Genomic DNA, 24,112 nt, shown 5'->3' with positions numbered 1-24,112 from the left:
TGCATCTACTGTTACAATAATTGTACAGTAGGTCCAGTGACCGTACTAAGAAGTGCAAGATTTCAGGATTATTTTATAACCTGGCAAAATGTAAAATTAGAAGTTGTTTGAAAACATATGTTTAACGTTTCTGACAACATATTCCCTTTCAGCAAACTCCACCTACCTAATGCAGAAATAAAACGAATACCAACACGGGCTTTAAAAGTAACTTCATGTGCAAAGCCGACACATTACAAGCCAAGAACTCCATTGTGCCTGAATAATAATAAGTCAGCAGGGAACCATTTACTGCACTCAGCACAACTGGCTGAAACAGATTAGTACAATGCGCACAGTAGGCACCGGCTCTTCATACACTAATACGCCTGAGATGGTGTCTCGGTCTGGATACCCCCGTAGTTTACAACAAAGGCATGACAACGCAGGCAAGCCATCTGTAGCTGTAGTAGTAGAGAGCAGAGGTCGGCTTGGGGCCCGGCACAGTCCATTACAACCTACCCTCTGTGCAGCAACAAGGGACGTTAGCAGCTGTGGATAGTGCAGCAGTGGAAATGGCAGTCTACCAATATAGTATAAAAAATTTAATTACATCATTTAGGGGGAGATTTATCAAACATGGTGTAAAGTGAACCTGGCTCAGTTGCCCCTAGCAACCAATCAGATAGCACCTTTCATTCCTGACAGGCTTTCTGAAAAATAAAAGGTGGATTCTGATTGGTTGCTAGGGGCAACTGAGCCTGTTTCACTTTACACCATGTTTTATAAATCTCCCCCTTAGACTTTAAAGCGACTCTGTACCCACAATCTGCCGCCCCAAACCACTTGTACCTTCAGATAGCTGCTTTTAATCCAAGATCTGTCCTGGGGTCCATTCGGCAGGTGATGCAGTTATTGTCCTAAAAAACAACTTTTAAACTTGCAGCCCTGTGTCAAATTGGCGTGGACTAGAGTGTGTATTCCCTAGGATTGCACCGCCTCTCCGTCCCTCTTCATAAATAGGATTGCCCCTGGGCAGGATTTTTCCTATTCCTCACCTGTCTGAATAGTGCACAGGTGCCTTAACGATCCGGCTCATGTGCAGTGTTCACACAGGTGATGAATAGCAGAAATTGTTCTAGGGGTATTCCTAATAATGAGGAGGGCGGGGAGGAGGGACGGAGGGGTGTCGCAATCCTAGGGCATGGGTACTCTAGGCCACGCCAATTTGACACAGGGCTGCAAGTTTAAAAGTTGTTTTTTAGGACAATAACTGCATCACCTGCCGAACGGACCCCAGGACAGATCTTGGATTAAAAGCAGCTATCTGAAAGTACAAGCGGTTTGGGGAGGGGTCAGATTGTGGGTACAGAGTTGCTTTAATATATGCAAGACATTACTGTAGGAGAGACAGAAAGGTAGAAAGGAAATAGAATTTAGCATGTTTATTAAAAGGGTAGTTCACAAAGAGCAGGAAAGGTTTTCTATGGAGATTTGCTCCTGCTCTGGACAGTTCTGGACAGAGGTGGCAGCAGAGAGCACTGTGTCAGACTGTAAAGAATACATCACTTCCTGCAGGACATACAGCAAGTGTTCTCACTTTGCTGTTGTGCTAAATGTATCCTCATAGTGTAACGTTTGGAGTATGTATAGGAAAACTCCACAAGAAAAACTGTGGACATCTGGAATGCTTATATAGAGACATGGGTGTTTTTTCATCTTACATGCAGAACAGAAAATTCTTTATATTACAGCCCATGTGTTTTTCTAATGTCTTTCTGGAAAAAACTCGCTAGCACGAGAGATGAAAACAGTCCAAGGTTTAATCAATTCCAATCAAATGTATGTTCAGGGATAAGATGATCAGTTACGATGATTGATTGAGAAATGAATAAACCTTGTATGTTTTTTTTTGTTTTGTTTTTTGTTTTTTCATCAGCTTAGTTTACAATGACCAAGGTGATCTGACTGATCTGATCTGAGGCTGGTGTAATGGGCAGGCTGCTCAGACAATGCTGCCACCGGGACTGGGAAGCTGCGGAGCACAGGGCACAGGAGAGAAGACCAGGAGCGGGGAAAGGTAAGAGATCAAGTGTTTGGGCAAGGGCTGCATGGACATCGCCAGTGCCATTTAGAGAATTTGTGATGCAGGGGCAGTGACCTCAGTTCTTATATTGACCATGCCTATGCCAAGAGAGCACTGTTTAGATCAGGGATGGGGAACCTTCGTCCCTCCAGCTGTTGCAAGACTACAGCTCCCATCATGCCTGGACAGCCGTAGCTATCTTAGAGGAGAACTCCGGTGAAAATATTAACTTTCCAGGAGGCAGGGGGGAACATAATAAAAAAGTGGATACAAGGTAACACATGAGCCACACTCACCATGATTCAGCCAATGACGGTCTATATTAAGTACGCTGTAGACCTGGCATGGAAGGGGGACAGTGAAGAGGCAGGTGCCTTCCTAGACAAACGGTTTCGCGCTCTTGCAGCTCTTCGTCAGGTCTAGACCTGACGAAGCGTTGGAAGAGCGCGAAAACTTCCATGACAGTTCCACAGCGTACTTAATAAATACTGTCATCTGCTGAATCATGGTGAGTGCGGCATCTTTGTTACCTTATATCCTCATGATACGATCCATGCTTTTTTGGCGAGCACCGCCACGAGTGAAAACCATTGCTGCTGTTTTGGTGGACGGCACTGCATTCCCCTTGCCCCCGCTTCAGTGTAGAGTAGTGCCGGCTGCTCTGTACTTCTTCTTCATATAATAAGCAAGTACTGCTTACCTCTCTTGTGCCTCTGCAGTGGCATGTCAAAGGCTCTGGGACCCCACCGGGAATCATTCCCCCCCACCCCCCGAGTTCAAATGTCATCACAAGAATAACATACACAGCTGATGGATTGCCTTTTCAGCCAATCGGTGACTGCAGTGCCTTCCCGGCCCAATCATTGACTGGCTGAGTGGGCAATCATTGACATCTCTTCAGGAGCAGGTCAAGGAGCCTGACCAGAGGTAATTAGAGCTTGATTATTATGTTCCTCCCTGCCTCCTGGAAAATTATGATTTTTGCCTTCTCTTTTAAGGTCAGCTTTAGTCATTCAATTTTAAAAACAGACAAAAAAATTAAACTTACTTTTGTAGGGTCAAACGCAATGATCCTGTGCAAGCTTTAATCTTGTTTTGTGCCTCCAAGTGAGTCATTCCTTCGGTGCTTATACCATCAATGCTAAGGACCACATCACCAATACCGATGTTTGCTTTAGCAGCTTTCCCTCCGTCATTTAACTAGTATGGGGAGGAAAAAAAAAAAAAGATGTGTCACAAATAAAATAACTACACCTCTGCTTCAGATTCTAGACAGTTTTCCTGAGGGAACAGATGTTGGCGGTATGCAGCAGATATAGAAGTCAAAGATCTTTGCATTGTGGGGATCAAGGTGAATAGGATTTCGAAAGGCAACCAGTCAGAACATCTATAGTCATTTTTTCCAGCACGTTACTTTAAAGGGGAAGTCGGCTAAAATTAAAAGGTTTTAAAATGTTGCTGCCCTTGGGGAGAATATAACAAACAGCCTTTCCGCACTTCCCCGGTGTCCAACTGCATCATCTTTGAGTCCCTGGCTAAAAGATCCCGACTTCACTTCGAAGACGAACACGAATGGCAGAGACCGCTCAGCCAATCACTGGCTGCAGCGCTGTCCCATGTAAGTCAGTGATTGGCTGAGTGGACTTTCAATGCCAGACGAGTCCACCTTCGAAGCACAGGTAGGGTCTTTAAGCCGGTGACCTGAAGATGACGTAGGAGGACACCGGATGAGCACGGAAAGGTAAGAATAGACTGTTTGTTATGTTATCCCCAAGGGCAGGAACACACTATAACTATTATTTGAGCTGAATACCTGTTTAAATGCATTATATCACCTTGAACATGCAAGATTGCTAAAATTGTGCTTGATAGGAGTAAGACTTTCTCTGTGCTCAGCAGACCTTTGACTTTTTGGATTTCTGACAAGCTTTATACAACAATAATTTAACATTTGAGACCATATTAACTTTTGAGCACTTTTGAGCCACAAGCCGGCTGATGGACTGCCCATTCAGGCAGTCAGTGACTGGGGCAGAACACTACTGCAGTCACTGATTGGCTGAGCAGGTAATCCATGAACCGGTTCGGCTATTCCGCCCCCCTGAAGTCATGACGTCCAGTGTGGGTTCTAGAGCATGTGACTCAGCGTTTCGGGGTCTCGGGGAGAGGTAACTGGTGGTTGTTTATTATGTTCCCCCCTGCCACTGCCGGCTGTCAATTTTTTTTCAAACTGCTGGACTTCTCCTTTAATCAGTTCATCTTATGACCCTTCTATATTTATTCTAGGAAGAGAGAAGCTTTTCTTATTTCTTACCATCCACTATCTCTACACCTCTTAATTTACTGGAAGGTGATATTCTCTCTTCTACATTACATAATTGTATACTGATTCTTAAAGGGGTATTCCCAGCACCTAAACTTTTGTTAGGTGGTGGGAAATGCAAAAGAAATTTAGCAAAATTGCTTTCTTTTGACGTTAGTCTCCTTTCTCTCGCTGTCATGTTGACAGCAGTTGCCTAGGATGCCAACAACCACTATCACCTATGGTAAGTATGATTTTACTAGTTTTGTCTCCCTCTTGACATCCCACATGTCTCCAGGGCCTGGATTGTCCCAGGATAGGTATAATGTCAGAGGGTACCGCTTTGTCCCATCCTCGCTCCACCTGCACTGAACCAGTAAGTGAGAGCGGGGTGCAGCTAAGGCCGACCTAAAAAGGGAGAGATGGCACAATCCCTTTAATGTTGTAGGGGTCCCTATTTTTATTAAGAGCTGGGAAAGAGATCTAAAAAGGATATTCCGAGAAACTTAGGCTGGGTTCACCCTACGTTTTTGCAATCCGTTTTTTAAATCAGTTTTTTGCAAATAACGGATGGAAAAAACGGATGCATGTGTGTGCATCCGTTTTGATCCATTTGTCCATTGAATTCCATAAAAAAAAAAAAATCAAAACAGATCCGTTTTTTTACGTACACAAAAACCTCATTTTTGCGTCCGTTAAAAAAAAAGGATCAGTTTTGATTCGTTTTTTTCTAATGGAGTTCAATGGAAAAACGGATACACACACATGCATCCGTTTAAAAAAAAAAAAAAAAAAAACGGATAAAAAAAAAAAGGATTGCAAAAACGTCTTCTTACGATGTTTATGCAACCACAAAGATTTGCAGACCTTACGCAAATGAGGTGTATAGCTAATTCAGATCCTTCTTTTAATTCTCTCCAACACTGTAGATCAGATAAAAGACTAAATGTTGGGTCCCGTGATGTTCTATAGTCGTACCTGCTGTATGGCATATGTCAGTGGTTTTAAGGGTTACGTCAATAGCTTTTCATAATATATCCAAACAGATTATAGCGTAAGGATTAAACAGAAGTCCATTTCACGGCAGATATGCAGAGTCGTGTGATATGGTCTGAGATACACATGCCCCTGAACTAACATATGCGTGACAGTAGTTATGTTCTGCTACTTCAATAAATTATGTATAGTAAGTACATCCCTCTCTCTCTCTCTCTCTCTAGACATTATTCAGTCTTGAAGTTACAAGTTAATTTAAAGTTTTACAACCCTAGATATGACAGCAATGTTTACTTACATAGAAACCGTATCTGGCTAGAAGGGTTCTCAGCTTTCATGCTGACATTACTGACAGTACATATTGCTTTATTATAACTTTAGATGCCGGTTCCATCTCCATGAGTCTGTGGAGACACGGCATTTTAGAGCTATCCCCATTACAGTACGATTACATACTGCTTGTAGGCATCAACGCTATGACACTTACTGTATCAGGCAAATGTCACTTGGATTCCTTTCTTAACTAAACAAGTATAGAGCGAGAAATTTAATACACAGGGACTTTACTTCGAAAATCTGATCTCGGAAGAATCTCTGTACAATGATATCCACATTCACAAATATGAGGGAAGTTCCTAACTGTTAGAACTGTGTTACTCTTCCAGACTGGAAACTTTGAATGAAAAATAAATAATAAACAAATAAAAATATTCCCACGTTATTCAACTCCTACGGATTATTCTAGGGGACTCACTTTTGGGCATTTTTATTTCTGTTCTGTATACTGTAGGACTGTAAATTTTCTCATGCCCAATATTGCTATGTAACCAACACCAGTTCATATAGTAATACATGATATATTGTACAATATGCTTATTTCTGTTAAAATGCCGAAATTTCAATAAAAATGTTGAACAAAAATAAAATTAAAAATAAATAAATAAATATACATTTATCCCAATTGGGTAAAAAGTATAAGAAGTACACTTAGTTACATTCATAGACCTTCCCCTCCTCCCAAACTTGAGTATCCAAAGTAGCTAGCTACAGTCATAATAATAGAAAAAAGTTTACATTACTTTGCAAGTCTATTATAAGTTGCTATTCTTTCTGCTTGTTCTTAGCATGGTATAACTTAAAGGGAAACTGTCATTAGGTGTATGCTGCCTTAAATGAGGGCAGCATAAACTAGTGACAGAAATGCAGAACTATTCTGTTCAGCCGTTCTCCTAATATGCAGGAGAATAGGATTCTTGCCACACCCCTCCCTTCAGCTGCTGATTGACAGTTGACTGCCTATACACAGCATGGATAGATAACTGGCAATTAGCAGCTGGTGGGCACGGGGTCGGCACTGAGCCCTGGGCAACAGCTATTGTGAATGGTGTGCTCAATGATATGGTAAGAATAAAGACTACAAGTAACCAGGATTGTTATATATTAAAAAAAAAAAAAAAAAAGTAAAGTGGGGAAAAACAAAACAAAAAACAAGGCTGCTTTCATCAGTCACAGCACCAACTGTCCACTGGTGGTGTCTGGTACTACATGTCTGCCCTGTTTACTAGAGTAGGGCAGAGCTGCAATACCACAGGTAGCAAATAGACAAAAGTGGGGCCTTCCTGTGACAGAGCTGACATGTTTTTATATCTCATTCTCTTCAAAACTTCCCAGCCAACTCTAGATGTTTGGATTGCTCCCTCTTAAAGGAAAACTTTAACCTGTTGATACCTCCCTACTGCGCACAGGGCCCTAAGAATGAAGGTATGTCTCTTACCTTCATCCTCAGCGTCATCCCCCTGCAATTTTTGTAATCTTGTGTTTGGCAGGGCCATTTGGAGCACTGCCCCGCCCCCAGAGCACCGATCCGCCCTGGCTGGCCCGCCCCTTCTAATGGGGGCCTCTGGGGACGACGTAGTGCTCCAAATGGCCTTACCGGACACAGAATTACATTAAAACTGCCCAGGAGCAGCGCTGAGAATGAAGGCAAGAGACATAACTTCATCCTCAGTGCCTCAGCACAGTAGGGACATATCAGTAGCTTAGATTTGTTCCTCTTTACAAAACATAATAAGTGAATTATATATTACTGGTCATGGGTCCAATCATGTTTCAACAAAATATTTTTGAGCCCCTAAAATTTGGGGAGTGGGGTGCTATTTACCAATTCATGTACATATTGTCATATTAAAGCTAAAAGTTGGCATTTTGAGCTCATATTATTTAATTTTAACTTTATTACATTGCGGTGGAAAACCACTTCAATACCTTATTCATTTTCACATACCTACGTAGATAATGTATAAGCCTTCTTGTCCCCTTAAAAGTAATCTGTCACTAGGTTTATGCTGCCTAAAAGAGGGCAGCATAAACTAGTGACAGAAATGCTGAACAAATCGGTGTATTACTTACTTCATTCTGTTCAGCCGTTCTCCTAATATGCAGGAGAATAGGAATCTTGCAACACCCCTCCCCCCGCCCTCCAGCTGCTGATTGACAGGATGGATAGATAACTGCCAATCAGCAGCTGGTGGGAGGAATTTTCTGCTTCTCATGAATATCCGAGTCTACTCGGCTCATGCACATAATGGAGAGGACTACTTATTGTCCATGTTATTCAGGAGGAGATCTCTGGATCAGCTGCACAGAACAATGTAAGTGATACATCATTCTGTTCAGCTTCTCTGTCACTATGTTACTCTTCGATAGGACAGCATAAACCTACTGACAGAGTCTCTTTTCTAAGTTTGTTGACCTAATAGCTCATCCAGCCGTCTGCGATATATTATAAATATACATAAAGTTTATTTCTTTTTTGGTTGTTTCTTGGAGAAATCACACGCTCCTCTGTGAACTTCAGGTCTGTTTGTTTTTTGGCATATCCTCCAGTTAAAAAATTTCCAGTCTATTGATTAACTGCCACAAAGAACACTTCACGCCTATAATATTTCACCCAGAAATCCCTCCCCATATTTCCCACAATGGAATGTTTGGCTGACAGGGCCGCGTAAAATGGGCAAGAGATGTACATTTATTATATGATATTACACAGCCTGCTGAGAATTTCACGCTCAGATAAATAATGTTAGATCTCCACGTATTATAAACAGCGAGATGAAATATTGATGTGTCAGCTTCACAAGTGAATCAATCCGCCTTCACTATTCTGCTGCTAATAGTATTTTCAATGAACCTAGGACTAGGAGGTTTAAAATTTACACTTTAATCTTCATTAACAGGGTTGACTCATCAAACTGCTCTCCCTGAGCCCCCAACAAGCAGGGAAAGCCAAGAGTCATTATCCCTGAATACAAAGGGGGACATTTATCAAGACTGGGGTACTCATACGCCAGCCAAAAATAAAGCCCCAGCCCCATTTACCTGGCTGGATTTATTAACGGAGAGGTCCAGAGATATCTAAAAGCCGGAGCCTGCAGGGGGAAGGGGGGGGGGGGGGGATTGATTACAAGTAGGAACTTACCCATACCCATACCCATGCCCCCGGTGAGTGGCCTCGAGACCCCTGCCGGAAGTAATTTTCCCCACGGAGTTGTGATGACGTCATGACTCGGGGGAAAGTGCCTGTCCTGGCTGATGGACTGGCCACTCAGCCAATCAGTGAATGGAGCGGCGTCTGCCCCAGTCACTTACTGGCTGAGTGGCCAGTCCACCAGTCGGAGTCTTGCAGGGGTCCCACCTCTCAACGCAGGGCACCAGGAGAGGTAAGTTGTTACTTGTGATCAGTTTCCCCCCTGCCCCTGCAGGCTGCCATATTTTAGAAAATCACCAGACTTCTCCTTTAAGAGGTGTACACCGGAGGGTCCTGCGCCTGTCGCTTGGCTTGTGCAGAAATCTACACCTGCCCCGGAGCAGGTGTAGAATTCTGCATGGTTTACGCTTGGGGCTGCTGCCTAGCGTATACCACGGCAAAGGCAGAAATCTGATCAATGTGCTCCACTGACCAGGAATCCACATCGGGTAATGATGTCCATATGCACTAATAGAGCAACTTTAACGTCCAAATTTTCTTTTTTTTTTCCCCCTCACATTCTAGGGGGCATTTTTTTTTTAATCATTGTTAGTACAATTTTTTTTAGTTCCTACTAGGGAACTTTCATAAGCAATCATTAGATTGCAAATACTGATCCATGCAGGTTTCTTCCAGGTCTGATGTAAATTGCGTGAACTATAAACTTTGTCATTCAGAGTCTGTGGTACAAGGCCCAAAGGCTAAAAGTAGACCGACTTTGATGCCCGGCCAAACAGTTTTAGCTTTGGATCAAGCAGAAATACTTTTTTATCTTTGAAAAATTCCGAGGATGAACAGCTACCTCTTTCTTCCCACTGATAGTGCCAGTGCTAGATCTAAAGAGCAGGATGTCGTCTCACCAAGCCAAGACTTTTTTTTTTTTTTTTCCATTTCTTAATATTTTATTTTCTTCATTAAGACATTACATACTCAGGAGAGGCCAAACACATCTGGACCCACCCTGTTCTGTACACATACATAAATACATTCCTTAACGATTCCCCCCCCCCCCCCATATACCCCCCACCTACCGCCCCAGAAAGAGGGAGAAAACACAAAAAAAAAAGACTTTGGTTAATCTAACGTCAGATATGGGCTTGTGCCTTGCCAGGGTGAAATTCAGGTTAAAAGTTTAAAATGGTAATTTAGTTTTGAGCTCCTTTTCGACAAAGGAAATGGCAGCTCTGGTTACATGTGTTCCCTATTTCAGTAATATCTTCCAACGGGTTTTATTTATTTTAATAGCCAAGAAAGTTCTCTTTAGTGTTCTCCATATATTATTATGAATAGATTTTTGGTATAGATTTTTGGATAGATTTTTTTTTTCATTTCAGGATGACACTGCATAGGCAATATTAGGGCTACGCTCACTCACAGTTATTCTTTGGCCATTCTTAGAGCTGCCGTCATTCTGAGGTCAAATAACGTCCGTGATAATACAAATAACGCCTGTTATTATAAAATAATAGAGACGAAAGGGAAAAAGATACCCAGGGCTGGCGTCAGAACAGGGCCTAGCCGGACAAGTGCCGGGGCCTACAGCGCCTCTAGGGGCCCAGAGAGGGAGAGGGGCCCGGTATTCTAATGTTCAGCCTGCTGATTGTAGTGCAGGTTGAGCGGGCTGAACATCAGGAGATGGAGCAGGACCTGCACATCACATGACCTGAAGGTCCTCAAACTTACAGTATGGAGAGCAGCCGACAGAGAGAAAGAGTGAGAAGGCTGAGTTGTGTATTAGTGTCAGTGTCAGTGTGTGGCAGTCAGTCAGTGTCAGTGTCAATGTGTGTTTGCGTATGTTAGTGGTGTCTCAAGTGATAGTGTGCATAGTAGATGAGGGGCCCGCTGAGGCTCTGTCACCCGAGGGCCCGCAAAAACCTGGAGCCGGCCCTGAATATACCACAGATAATAGGTAGGGACCGTAGGTGTCCAGATTCAAGGCTCACCTTGATGCCCCTTCGGCTTTGTGCACATGACCCCAAACATAGGGGTACGAATAAATCCAGGTCGATATCGTGTATAAGCTGGGGGGGGCTGCAGAAAGCTAGCTGGAGTACTAAAGCAGGATACTCCCTTAAAGGGGCTTGTGAGGACACACATAGAAAATAAAGATAACTGCACCTTATCTGAGGAAGGGAGCAAGTCTCGAAATGCGTCATATCATGCGCATTACCCAATAAATGTTTTTTTATGCCTTTTAAACTACATCTACCTTTTTTTTTTTAATCTCTATGCTATAAAATAATAGCCGGTATTTGCTCTCAAAATGACGGCAGTCCTAAAAGACGACCGTCAACTAGCCAAACAAAGTTATGTGAGCATTGCCTATAAGTTGCACAAATTATACGTGAAGGTCTGCTAAGAAGAATAGAAATGAAAATGCAGAAATAAAGAGTTATTTAAAAAAAAAAAATCACAATAGCTAATAAAAGCCAATCAAACTTCAATTGTACTGTGGAATAGCTCACAAACCATAGCCTTAAAATATATGCCTTGTAGGAAAATGTCAAGGCAATTATGTAAGGTCCTATGAATGGTAAAAAAGAAGCCTTTCACGTGCCAAACCACATGAGAAAATAAATGTCTCAGCACTTGGGATTAATAGGCAGTCTACTTTTTCCACTCTGAACCGCAAGCTTCTTTATGTATACTAGCTGCATTGTATATTCATTTTACATTACAACTTATGAGGTACATGTATTTATTCACAAAACATTACAGTATTCCGGTATTGGATAATGACGTGATCAATGAGGCTGGTCAAAAGCATAAAAGGGATATAAAACTGACATTGTGCCTTTATCAAAGAACCAAATAAAATTGTGCACATGCTCATGAATCTCTCGTCTTCTTCTTTTCACAGTTTTTTTTCTTGTCAGAGCAGTTTTCACTCCAGAGCTGCCCTTCCTAAAATAACTGATTGGGGATAAACCTGATCCTTAATTTGTACCTGGACATGGCATCATCCTCTGATGTCGCAGGAGGCTTAAAGGGGTTATCCAGTGCTACAAAAACATGGCCACTTTCTTTCAGAGACAGCCCCACTCTTGTCTCCAGCTTGGGTGAGGTTTTGCTGCTCAGTTCTATTTAAGTGAATGGAGCTTAATTGCAAACCACACCTTGACTGGAGACAAGAGTCGTGTTGTCTCTGAAAGAAAGTGGCCATGTTTTTGTAGCACTGGATAACCCCTTTAAGGCCCTATTACACAAAACGATTATCAGCCAATTATACGGCCGATAATCATCTTGTGTAATAGACCACAACCATCAGCCGACATGAACGATGTCGGATGATCGTTGTTGTCGTTTGTCTTTTAACATGTTGAAAGACAAACGACTCATATAGCAACGATCTGCTGCCATCGCTCCGTGGAATAGGAGGGGCGGCAACAGACCGCTGCTATATGCTATGGGCTGCCCGGCTGATCTAGCGATCACCCGGGCAGCCCCCCTGGTCCCCAGGCCAATCCCGCTGCTCACCGCAGGTACGGGAAGAGGTGAGTTCGTACTTGATATCAAATTCCCCCCTGCTGGCAACTGGATTTTCAAAACGGTTGGACTTTTCCTTTAACCCTAGACGGGGTGGAGGGCCTGAAACTAAGCGATTTTAAAGCAGAAAGAAGACACAAGTTTTATACTGGTATATATGGAATGGGCAGCATCTAACCTTGTGGATAGAGGAGAGAACCGCACGTAAAGGGGTGTGTGATAGTATCTCTTTAACAGTTTTTGCAGTCATAGAAAAGAATACAGACCTGTTTAAAGGAAAAATGCTAAGCAACCAGAACCTGTAGACAACATGCTTATTTAGAAATGGTAACACCCGTGCCTCCAGGCGTATTATTCACAAAAGACCTCTTTTAAAACGCTCAAGTACATAAATATTCTGACATGCAAAAACTGCTCAAAACATACTTACTAACGCTTGGGTGGTGAGTAATTGTACAAGGTAGTTCTCTGAAATCACAGCCTTAGGCTGCTTTCAGACAAATGCAATACGGACGCATCTTTGGGTCCCTATTATGAATGCAAGTCCCAGCCTGACCACAGGTAGAAATCAAGTCTTTAAACCTACGGTCAGGGCAAGGCTTGTGGCATTTTTGCATCGGTATTATGCCCCTCTGAAACCAGGCTTAAAGGGGTTATCCACCTAAGAGCAAAAAAATGAAATGCTATCTAGTTTTACTCACCAAGCCCCCCTGAGTACTTTGAGCCTTCTGCACATTCCTGACACCTTAAATAAGCCATAGTTACAGTCAGCTGACCAGATCTCTGACACTGGGTGCCCGAGCATCAGCCAATCAGAGCCAGACTTGTTATGCTCCGCCCCCACCTACTTAACACAAGCTGCAGGGGAGGCAGGAGTGGTAAGAAGTAGGGGACATTACATATGGAGGGACAAAGAGTATGTGGGCCAACTACAGAGGTGAGAGGGAGCTATAAGATATGGAGGGGGAATAACTATGGGGGGGTATACAGTATAGCAAAGGGGGATGTATATAGTATAGGGGGTCCTGCAGGAACATTAAGAAGTAAAATTCTCATTGATTTATAGGTTATTTCTATTACTTTAAGGCCCTATTCCACCAACAGATCTGACGACAGATTATCTGCCAAAGATTTGAAGCCAAACCCAGGAGTGGATTTAAAAATAGGAGAAATCCAGTCTTTCCTTTATAACCTGTTCTCTAAGTATAGTCTGTTCCTGGGTTTGGCTTCAAATCTTTGGCAGATAATCTGTCGTCAGATCTGTTGGTGGAATAGGGCCTTTAGGCCTGAAAGTTTTAATGACTGGGAATTCCTAGAAAATATGTGGCACTGAAGTCTCGCCTGACCACAGTGTCCGAGGCGTTAGGAAACAACCTATTGTATGTAATGGCATGAGGATTATATAGCATAAGGACAATAGTTTGTAATTAGTTTCCTGTGCCTTACATGATATGGACATTTCATGGCAAAGAACAAAGGATTTGTTCCAGTAGATAGCTGAGATAGCGCGCCCAGCTTCTTTCTCCCAACTGGAGACAAAAGAAATTGTTGTGGCAAACAGACTGGAAGTTTGTGATACGGGTTGGACAATGGGGGAAGGGGATGCGCTTAAAGCTCCAATGGACGTTAAAGAGTGAATAAGGTATAATCAAGTTTTATTTTCCTCGTAAAAATCTTAAGAATGCGGGTATTCCAGATGACCAAATAGAGAATGTGACTTTTCGAGCAATAGGTTTGGGGATGATCAGAGTGGACTTATCTATGGCTTGAGAAAATGTCCAGGCCAGGAAAAAAAAAATGTGGCTCCCACAAGGATTCAGACTTAGAAATCAGAATTGTCTAATATATGAATAACGTAGTTCTTTGTGGATGTAAAAGGAAAGAGAAGTACAAGTCCTCTCTTTATATTTTCCATCCCATTTGAATCCACCACTTCTGGCTTTGGCACAAAAACTGGCATGTGTGAAACCACCATAAGGGGACCATCTCATGCGTAGAGTTGAAGGTTAGGTAGGCGGATCGGGAAAGATTTAATTAAAAAGTACAGTGGTGCCTTGGATTACGAGCATCATTTGTTCCGGGACCGCGCTTGTAATCCAAATCCACTCTTATACCAAAGCAAATTTTCCCATAAGAAATCATAGAAATGCAGACAATTGGTTCCACACCCCAAAAATAGTGATTTATTATTCTGAATAACATGTAAAACAGATGAAACAAACATTCAGAAACAGCATAATCTGTGATATTATAAGTTACTGTACAGTAATGGAGGGGATGGGAAACACAAGGGCGGACAGAGACTGCAGGGAGCAGGAAGGAATGAGCAGGACATATGTGGGCACATACATGCAGCACTCTCTGTCCGGGGAGAGAGGGGTTACAGCTATGAAGAGATTATCTCCACAGTCCTGTCCCCTGATGTAAGCCCCAGCCTGAAGTCGATTTGCTATGATTTGGAAGGTGAGGGAGACTTCCTGGGTCAGAGTACAGTGCTGTAGACCACACTGTGCAGACCATGCCCCTCCCCCACTCCCCCTCCCACCCAGTACAGGGAGCTCTTAAACCAAAGCAATGCTCTTAAACCAAGTCACAATTTTGACAAACTGTGAACTCTTAAACCAAGTTACTCTTAAACCAAGGTACCACTGTACATACAATATGACGGCTCCAGTCATTCTCTATGAGCGTCGGACTCATCTCTGATGTGAGCGTGCCGGGCTTTAGACGGTGATATCTTGGCGGCGGGAGCGGCTCCAGGAGTGGGACTTTGTGCATGGCGTAAGTATAAGGATCTCAAGCGGGGGGGGGGGGTCGGCCGGGCTCTGCCCCGGGACGGGGGGTAACAGGTCCTTTCTAAACATCTCAAGTCTTCCCATACTTATCAGCTGCTGTATGTCCTGCAGGAAATATTGTTTTCATCTTCGTGCTTTCTGCTTCCACCTCTGTACGAGACAGGAACTGTCCAAGGCAGTAGCAAATTCCTATTAAAAACCTCTTCTGCTTTGGAGAGTTCCTGTCTTGGACAGAGATGTCAGCCCTGTCTCATACTGAAAAAAAAACAAAACATTTCCTGCAGGACATACAGCAGCTGATAAGTATGGGAAGACTTGAGATTTTTAGATAGAAGTAAATTACAAATCTATATAAACTTTCTGAAACCAGTTGATTTGAAAGAAAAAGATTTTCGCTGGACAACCCCTTTAAGGCAAATGGTCTCTGTAAGTTGCAGCTGCAGATCAGACTTATTTTACCAGCACATCCCAGAGAGAATTTTTTTAACGTTTTAAATTCATCATTCCAAAATTCTGTTTGCTTCCTCCCCGGTAGTTAAGCAGGTTTTTCTATTACGTCTGAATTATTGAGACATGCCTGGTGGCTGTGCATTATTCATACGAAGCCCGGGGCCACAGAAGTCTGTCTCCTTTGTAATGAACAGGCCATATGTTTCACACAGTCTCTTGTCATAAAGGATTTCATGACAAAAATGTAACTCACATATAATCAGGCAGAGACAGAGATCTCAGGAAGGGCGAGAAAGAGAAGAAATAGACTCTTTTCAAAGGGCAATCTATAATTTATAGGTGAGAAGATTGCAGAGGTCCACAATCTATAGAGTATTTTAGTGGCGTTACTTGCATTCTATAGATGTATCCATATTTAATGGGATTTAGAACATGTGCAGTGAACTTTATAGGGGTTGTCTGGGGAGCAGAATAGGTCTTATCTGTTCTGTTCCCTAGTACTCCACTTGTTTTAGAAGTATACCTTCCAAGAAAGAGCTATGCGAGCATTGCATATGGGTGAAGCCACACCAGCATGCAATGGGCAATAGCTGCCCAATTGCTCTGCAGGAAGAAGTGTTGTTTTCATTAACCCCTTCATGTCAGCAATCTGTATATATACGTTCCTACTGCATATACCCTGAGCAGTAGGAATGTATATATACGTTCCAGTACTGACGGGGTTACTGATGTGTGTGGGACCGCTGCAGTGAGAGCGGTCCCACACACATCAGTGTGTCCGGGGCCGGAGGTAATTAGAGGCAGCAGCTGCATCTCATTAACCCCTTAAACGCAGCGATCTATAGCGATCGCTGCGTTTAAGGTAGCGATCACTGAGTGATCGGGACCCCCGGTTCGGCGTTCTGTGTATAGAGTCTGCTCTCAGGCAGGCTCTATACATAGATCGCCGATAACACTGATCTATGCTATAGCATAGATCAGTATATGCAACCTATTGATTGCATCTTTTACAGTGAAAACAAGTGAGAAAAAAAAAGGTGTTAAAAAAAAGTTTTTAAAAGTATTAAAAAAACCCTTATAAACCCCCCCTCCCAATAAAAGTCTAGTATACCCCCTTGCCCATTATAAAAATAAAAATATTTACAGATCGTAGCGTGCAGAATTGTCCGACCTATTAAGATATTACATTATTGTTCCCGCAGAGTGAACGGCGTAACTGAAACAAAAAAAAAAAACATTAAAAAACACAACAGGATTGCTGTTTTGTTCATATTATACATCAGAAAAAAGTTAATAAAAAGCGATAAAACATTTTCTGTTACAGTATGATATTAATTACAACTATTGATCATGGTGTTTTCTTTTAAGTCTGACACAGTGCTCTCTGCTGACATCTCTGTTCGAGACAGGAACTGTCCAGAGCAGCAGCAAATCCCCATAGAAAACCTCTTCTGCTCTGGACAGTTCCTGTACTGGCCAGAGATGTCAGCAGAGAGCACTGTGTCAGACTGAAAAGAAAACAACACTTCCTGCAGGACATCCAGCAGCTGATAAGTATGAGAAGACTTGAGATTTTTTAAATAGATGTAAATGACAAATCTATATAATTTTTTCAAACCAGTTGATTTGAAATAATTTTTTTTTCCCGGGCAACCCCTTTAATAAGATAAATGTAACTCGTGTCTACTTATTACCTGAACCATTCCCTTTACAAGTAAGAGCAATGCTGGAAATAGAGGAGAGCAGCTGCAGGGAATTAAAATTCCCAACAGATGCTTCCTTGGCATCATCATTACAAACCGGGCACTGCATACATGAATACAGAAGCCGGAGAAGGGAGGGGTGGGGTCCTGTAGAACTGCCCAATACATAGTTCTGACTCAGTTAAAGGGGTTATCCAGCGCTACAAAAACATGGCCACTTTTCCCCCTACTGTTGTCTCAAGTTCAGGTGCAGTTTGCAATTAAGCTCCATTTACTTCAATGGAACTGAGTTTCAAAACCCCACCCAAACTGGAGAAAACAGTAGGGGGAAAGTGGCCATGTTTTTGTACCGCTGGATAACCCCTTTAATGTACGAACCAAAAAACGTCAGTAAAGAGTCAGACTGCAGCGTGTTAAATGAGACATCTGGTCAAACTAGAATTTTTGGTTTCGGTGTACAAGATTCAACAAAGAAGAGATTAAGATGAAAGAATATATGTTTAAGATTCCAAGTCCTCCTTACTGGGGTACTCCGGGGAGTAACAATTTAAAGGGACTCTGTCACCTCCCACCCTCCTCAAAATCCTAAACTAAAGTCATCTGTGAGTAGGATAAAGGACGCTGATTCCAAATCTATAATTTGTAGCTTTTGACTGCTTTGTATTTCCCCGCTGTAAGCTACACACTGGGCATGTTAATGCATAGAGAGGACGACTTAGCTCAAGAATATTATAGAGACGACTACTTAGACTCCATCATTTGTGGCTTATAGCAAAGGAATGCAAGATGCAGATATAGAATAAGCGCTGTATATACTCTATGATTGTACAATACTACTGTACTACTGTACTGATAAGTTTAGAGGGTGTTTCGGAGGAATCCCTTTAAATCCATACAGAATAGAATCCATTTAGAAGGTGCAGTTTTTAAATCCACAATGTGTCCATTTATGTTGGACATATTTTTCAGATCTGTTGCAAACTTTATTCATTGACTTTAAAGTGTCACTGTCATTTATTTATTTATTTATTTTGCAGAAATCAATAGTCCAGGAGATTTTAAGAAACTTTGTAATTGGGTTTATTAGGCAAATATGGCATTATCTGCATTCAAAAAGACTTTCCTCGTGCCCCCCCACCCCTTTTCTCTTATTCACTGCTCATTATCAGGAAATCTCAACTCTTTTACATCAGTCGAGCCCCTGTGTAACCTATGGAGAGGGGAGGGGGGAGGAGGGAGATTAGTCAGCAGCAGAGAGCAGAGACCAAAGGATTACACAGCGAGAGCTGTATGAAAGCCTCTATTCAGAGGTCAGAGAGGTCAGTGCTGACTCCAGAGGAGATAGCCCAGTGATGTAGCTGTAAATTAACTCTTTGTTGTCCTGTTTTGGTGCCTCATCTCCCTCCACCCCTCTCCTCTCCATAATAGAACCAGGAAGACAGGGGGCAGAGCTTCAAACTGCTTTTTCATGATAAAAATGCATTTTTCGGCTAATAAACCCAATTACAAAGTTTCTTAAAAATCGCCTCTTCTAAAAAATTTAAACGACAGTGACACTTTAAAGTAGAAGTCAAAATTTGCAGCTGCACTTTGGTAAAGATCAGCAGTCGTGAATATATTTGTGGAAATGCTGCAGATTTTCCACTGCAGAAAAACCCCTCCGCTTACAACTAGAGACTAGAGGGCAACTCAAAGATGCTCGGGTCCAGTAGTTCGGCATTTAATTACCAGTGGCTGAAGATTAGATAAAATGCAGCTTATGGCTATGGACTAGGGCAGTGGTTTTCTAGGGATCCCTACGGCTGCATCCAACTTGTTCAGCCACCAGCATTCACTTGTAAATCAAACTTAAGCATGCATGAGTTGTGCTTATCTCTACTTACAACCCATATTATATATATATTATATATATACATATTGTACCTCTCACAAAAAAAAAAAAAGTTGGGGTCTAAGTGTCCTGACTAGAGATGAGTGAACTTTGTCCAAACCAGAACTCTCGCCATATGATTAGCGGTGGCTGAAGTTGTTGGATGCAGCCCTAGGGAGTCCTGGCCTATGCATGTATGCATGTTTTCCAGGCAGCCTAAGGACCCTATTACACAGCTTGATAACCGGACGAATTGGGCCAGTGATTCGTCCGGATTGGTAGGATCGGTAAGCATGCAGAGGCAGGAGAAGACCAGGAGGGTGGACAGGTAATATATTAACAGTGTGGGCAAGGGCTGCACGGACATCACTAACATAGTCTGTGCAGCCTTTGCTAAATGATTATCAGGCCATGTAATAGGCCCAGTAAATGAGCGTCGGTCTAGTACCCTCAGCCACCACTAATCAAATGCAAAGACTTCTGGTTCGGCCTAACTCGAACATGCTTCATTCATCTCTAGTTCTGACTGGGACAGGTGGGGAGAACAAGTGCGGAGGGCCATGTGGCACTACCATGATGGAACCCAGTTAGCATGCGCTTCTGACAGCTCAGTCTTCTGATCTCGTCTCCTACATGAATGTTGTATAAACAGTATATCAAGCATTGTGCTGTAAGCTGCCGCAGGAAATCCGTGTGGACAAATCCCTATTAGCAAAACAGCTGTTAGAAAGCAATGCCCACTAGCGGGTCACAACTGGTTAAGTGACTACTGGGAAAGGATCCCAAATAATAAAAAGGAAAAGGAAATTAATGATCAGAAATGCCCTTCCTCTGCTCTACAGAAAGACACTCAAGAATTCTAGGAAAGCCAGTGTTAATTGTTTCCTGCCAACGACGTGAACTCTTGAGCACTTCCCAACACTTCAAAGATAGGCGTATAATTTATAATGATTCACCATGATTAACTGTACTACACATACACGTCCCTGCTGGTAGACACATTCACTATATGGCAGTATATTCACAGGAAACGGGGAAAAGACTAAAGGAGGACTTTCCTGTCTGTTAATTGCGGACATAGGCCTAGATTTACTATTGTAGGTTTTTTCCCTATTTTGATTGCTTGTGCCCTAAGCAGGTCTAAACAAACCATTAACAGAAAAATACAAAAACCAATACAAAAAAAAAAAAAAAGAGGATTTTCCTGTCTGTTAATTGCGGACTTAAAATGAGTCACCAGTGCAACCAGGCGGTGGGGAAGGCAAATCGTAAGCTGAGCTGTATAGCTAGAGGTATAACCAGTAGGAAGAGGGAGATCGTGATCCCACTGTGTAGAGATCTAGTGAGACCACATCTGTATACTGTGTCCAGTTCTGGAGACTTCGGGGGAGATTTATCAAAGGGTGTAAAATTTAGACGGGTGCAAACTGCCCACAGCAACCAATCACAGCTCAGCTTTCCTTTCAGCACTGCCTAAAGCTGAGCTGTGATTGATTGTTGTGAGCAGTTTGCACCAGTCTAAATTTTACACCCTTTGATAAATCTCCCCCTTCACCTACAAAAAGATATCGATAAAATAGAACAGGTCCAAAGACGGGCTACAAAAATGGTGGAGGGTGTGAGGCATATCAGGAAAGACTTAAAGGGGTTATCCAGTGTGGGGGCACTTTTTTGGGGGGACCGGGGAGGAGGTGGCTGAAATAAAAGACGTCCACTTACCTCCCCGGTTCCAGCGGCGGGTCCCGCATCACGGCGCTCCGGTGCCCGGTTCCCGGACGCTTCCTGGTGTCTGACGCCGTCCGAGACGCTACGTCTCAGGGCCGCTCAGCCACTCAGTGAAGGAGGCGGAGTTCGTATGAAGTCCGCTCGGATCCCGCCTCCTTCACCGAGTGGCTGAGCGGCCCTGAGACGTAGCGTCTCGGGCGGCGTCAGACACCAGGAAGCGGCCGGGAACCAGGCACCGGAGCGCCGTGATGCGGGACCCCCAAAAAAGTGCCCCCACGCTGGAGCACCCCTTTAAGGATTTAAATCCGTATAGTCTGGAGGAAAGAAGGGAAAGGGGGGACATGACTATAACCTTTAAAGAGGATGTACATCAGGTACATCCTCTTTAATATTACCCACGGATAGAACGGCGCCAGTGCCATGGTCCTTTTTTGAACCGAGGCCCGGTTTCCCGTGTACGGCAACGTTCTATCCACGGGTACCGGGCCGGGACTGAAGCACTGGAGACGGGCTAGCCCGCCCCCAGTGGGAGGGAATTCTCTCCCCTCTATGACGCGGCTCCATTAGAATCAATAGACCGGCATCATAGAGGAGGTCCTCCCACTGGGGGCGGGCTAGCTTGCCTCCAGTGCTTCAGCCCGAGTCGTTAGTTATGACCATTAATACAATCATTTACCCCATTTGATCACAGCATAAGAACGAACAATGTGGAATTACACTCAACGAGTAACGAACGACTAATGACAGTTTTGGGGTCTGCACAAAATTAATGATCAACGACACACAAACCATTTCTCGTTGGTCTTTTCATCGTTGCCGGCATTTACATGAAATGATTATAGTTTAGATTTGAACGATATAATGATTCTCACAATAATCGTCCCCTGTACTAGGGTCCTTAGTCATCTACAATAAGACAGTGAACTATGGTGGAGGCTGTGACAGTCAGACAGTACATCTCCTGCAGGGCTCATCAGATATCTGGGATGGGCTAAACAATGGGGAGTTAACCCAAGGCATCGTTCTATACCAAATAAAAGGCTCGAAATGCGGAAAGTTCCGCAGAGAAGGTTTATTTGCTGAGGTCTTGCAGTATCCATGAGGGTGTCTGATGTTTTCTAGGCTGAACAGCTACAGATGCTACACAAATAATATCTTTTTATTCAAGCCTCTTAGATGTCCAGGCCAAGCACCGTGGGCATCCGTACAAAGGAAGCAACGTGTCAGCATACAGATGCAGTCTGTACTACCGACCAAGAGTTTCTTCACGTAGTGGAGATTTCTACTGTTAAAGGGGTTGTACACCAAAAAATTTTTTCTTTCAAATCAACTGCTGCCATAAAGTGCCAGAGATTTGTAATTTACTTCTATTAAAAAAATCTCAAGCCTTCCAGTACTTATCAGCTGCTGTATGCCCAACAGGAAGTTGTATTATTTCCAGTCTGGAGAGCAGGAGAGTTTTTCTATAGGGATTTGCTGCTGCTCTGGACAGTTCCTGACATGGACAGAGGAGGCAACAGAGAGCACAGTGTCAGACACGAAAGAAAACACCACTTCCTGCAGGACACAGAGCAGCTGATAAGTACTGGAAGACTTGAGATTTTTTAATAGAAGTGAATTACAAATCTCTTGCACTTTATGGCACCAGTTGATTTGAAAGAAAAAAAAATTTGGTGAACAACCCCTTTAAACAGGAGGGACTGAACATGTCTAGAGATCAAACGTAAACTAAATCACATAAATAAAATGGTCGCTATGTTCTGCTGGTTCATCCCGTCATATATGCCCATACATGTAAGCCATGTGCATGCCCATATGCAAGAGTTCCTGCAAACATTTGGTGTTTTTTCACACTAGAGAATGAATCACTGACAGTAATGTTTAGCTACCTGATATCCACCATGTCTCACATCTGACCAGAGGTTACAGCAATGTGTGTCTGTAGCCCACGGGCGCACAGCACTTCCTAACCGTGAGTCATGAACTTCCGACAAGACAAATTAGGATGGGAGGGAGCTGCCCTCTTGTGATACATGATACACTGAAGGCTGTCTGGACAGGAACTGAACACTAGATTAGGCCAACACCCTACAGTGTTCTATAAAAAAAAATGTATATATATATATATATATATATATATATATATATATATATATATATTTATATTCAATTTCAATTATTTTTAGTAGTAAGAAAACTAAAGTTGATGAGTTTTAGGTTCTTCCTTGCCCTGTGTGAGCCTATAAATATTAGGAGGAAGTCCATATATTGTTTTAGTGATAAGCAGCGTGAATGATACTCTAAGTATAACAAAGCCGCCAATAGACAATTTCACTATATGGAACTGCCAAGATAAACATGATCCATTGGTCCTAGCTTTGTATTCATAACATACATAAATAACTGACTGTATACTGTTCTAAGAAAGGAATATTAACAAGAATACATTCATTTTCATTGCTTACAGTTTTTGCATTGTAGAAGGATCACCTAAGAACTAGAGTGGCGTATCTTACAGCGGCTTCTAAATGCCTTAGGCCATAGTTCATACATAGGAAGTTGCTGATCTGAATCTGCAGTCCTTTTAATACTGATGAAACAATTCCCTTGCTGCATGATCTGTTCCATCAATCTATTATTTCGCAGGGTCAGTGAACTGGTCTGTCTACCTCTTCCCCACCATCTACTTATGCATTTTTTTTTTCTTTCCCTTCCCCCTTCATTCACTCACAACTGGTGCCATTATTCTTGATGCACGATGTGCTAATTAATAAATAAATTGACAAGTGGGCAGTCCTCACCTCACTGGCTTAAATGGGTACTCCAGCGAAAATCTTTTTCTTTCAAATCAACTAGCTTTGCGCTTGATTTGCAAATCTCAAGTACTCCAGTACTTATCAGCTGCTGTATATCCTACAGGAAGTGTTGCATTCTTTTCAGTCTGACAAGGTGCTCTACACTGACATCTCTGTCCGAAACAGGAACTGCCCAGGACAGCAGCAACCCCCCATAGGAAACCTCTCCTGCTCTTGACAGGGGTGGCAGCAGAGAGCAGACTAAGTAAGACTGAAAAGAAAAAACAACTTCCTGCAGGACATACAGCAGCTGATAAGTATGGGAAGACTTGGGATTTTAAAATAGAAGTAAATTACAAATCTATATAACTTTCTGAAACCAGATGATATGAAAGAAAA

The 24,112-nt window shown here is 42.7% G+C and overlaps 1 protein-coding gene across 5 annotated transcripts in view; it reads right to left on the bottom strand.

Moving 5' to 3' along the window:
- PDLIM5 (PDZ and LIM domain 5) overlaps positions 1-24,112 on the bottom strand; it is a 144,677-nt gene that overhangs the window by 94,952 nt on the left and 25,613 nt on the right. For 4 of the 5 annotated variants that reach the window (XM_069978335.1, XM_069978339.1, XM_069978338.1 and 1 more), the window contains exon 3: positions 3,114-3,265. In XM_069978335.1, the coding sequence (XP_069834436.1) occupies positions 3,114-3,265 (152 nt within the window). Of the gene's footprint in view, positions 1-3,113; positions 3,266-6,442; positions 6,558-24,112 lie in introns of those variants that run through there. The other variant, XM_069978336.1, reaches the window with a different exon arrangement.

This window comes from Dendropsophus ebraccatus, chromosome 7 (genome assembly GCF_027789765.1).
Source record: "Dendropsophus ebraccatus isolate aDenEbr1 chromosome 7, aDenEbr1.pat, whole genome shotgun sequence".
In the NCBI taxonomy this organism is placed as follows: domain Eukaryota; kingdom Metazoa; phylum Chordata; class Amphibia; order Anura; family Hylidae; genus Dendropsophus; species Dendropsophus ebraccatus.
Note: the sequence above shows the minus strand (reverse complement) of the source record. Positions and strands in the feature narration are given on the sequence as shown.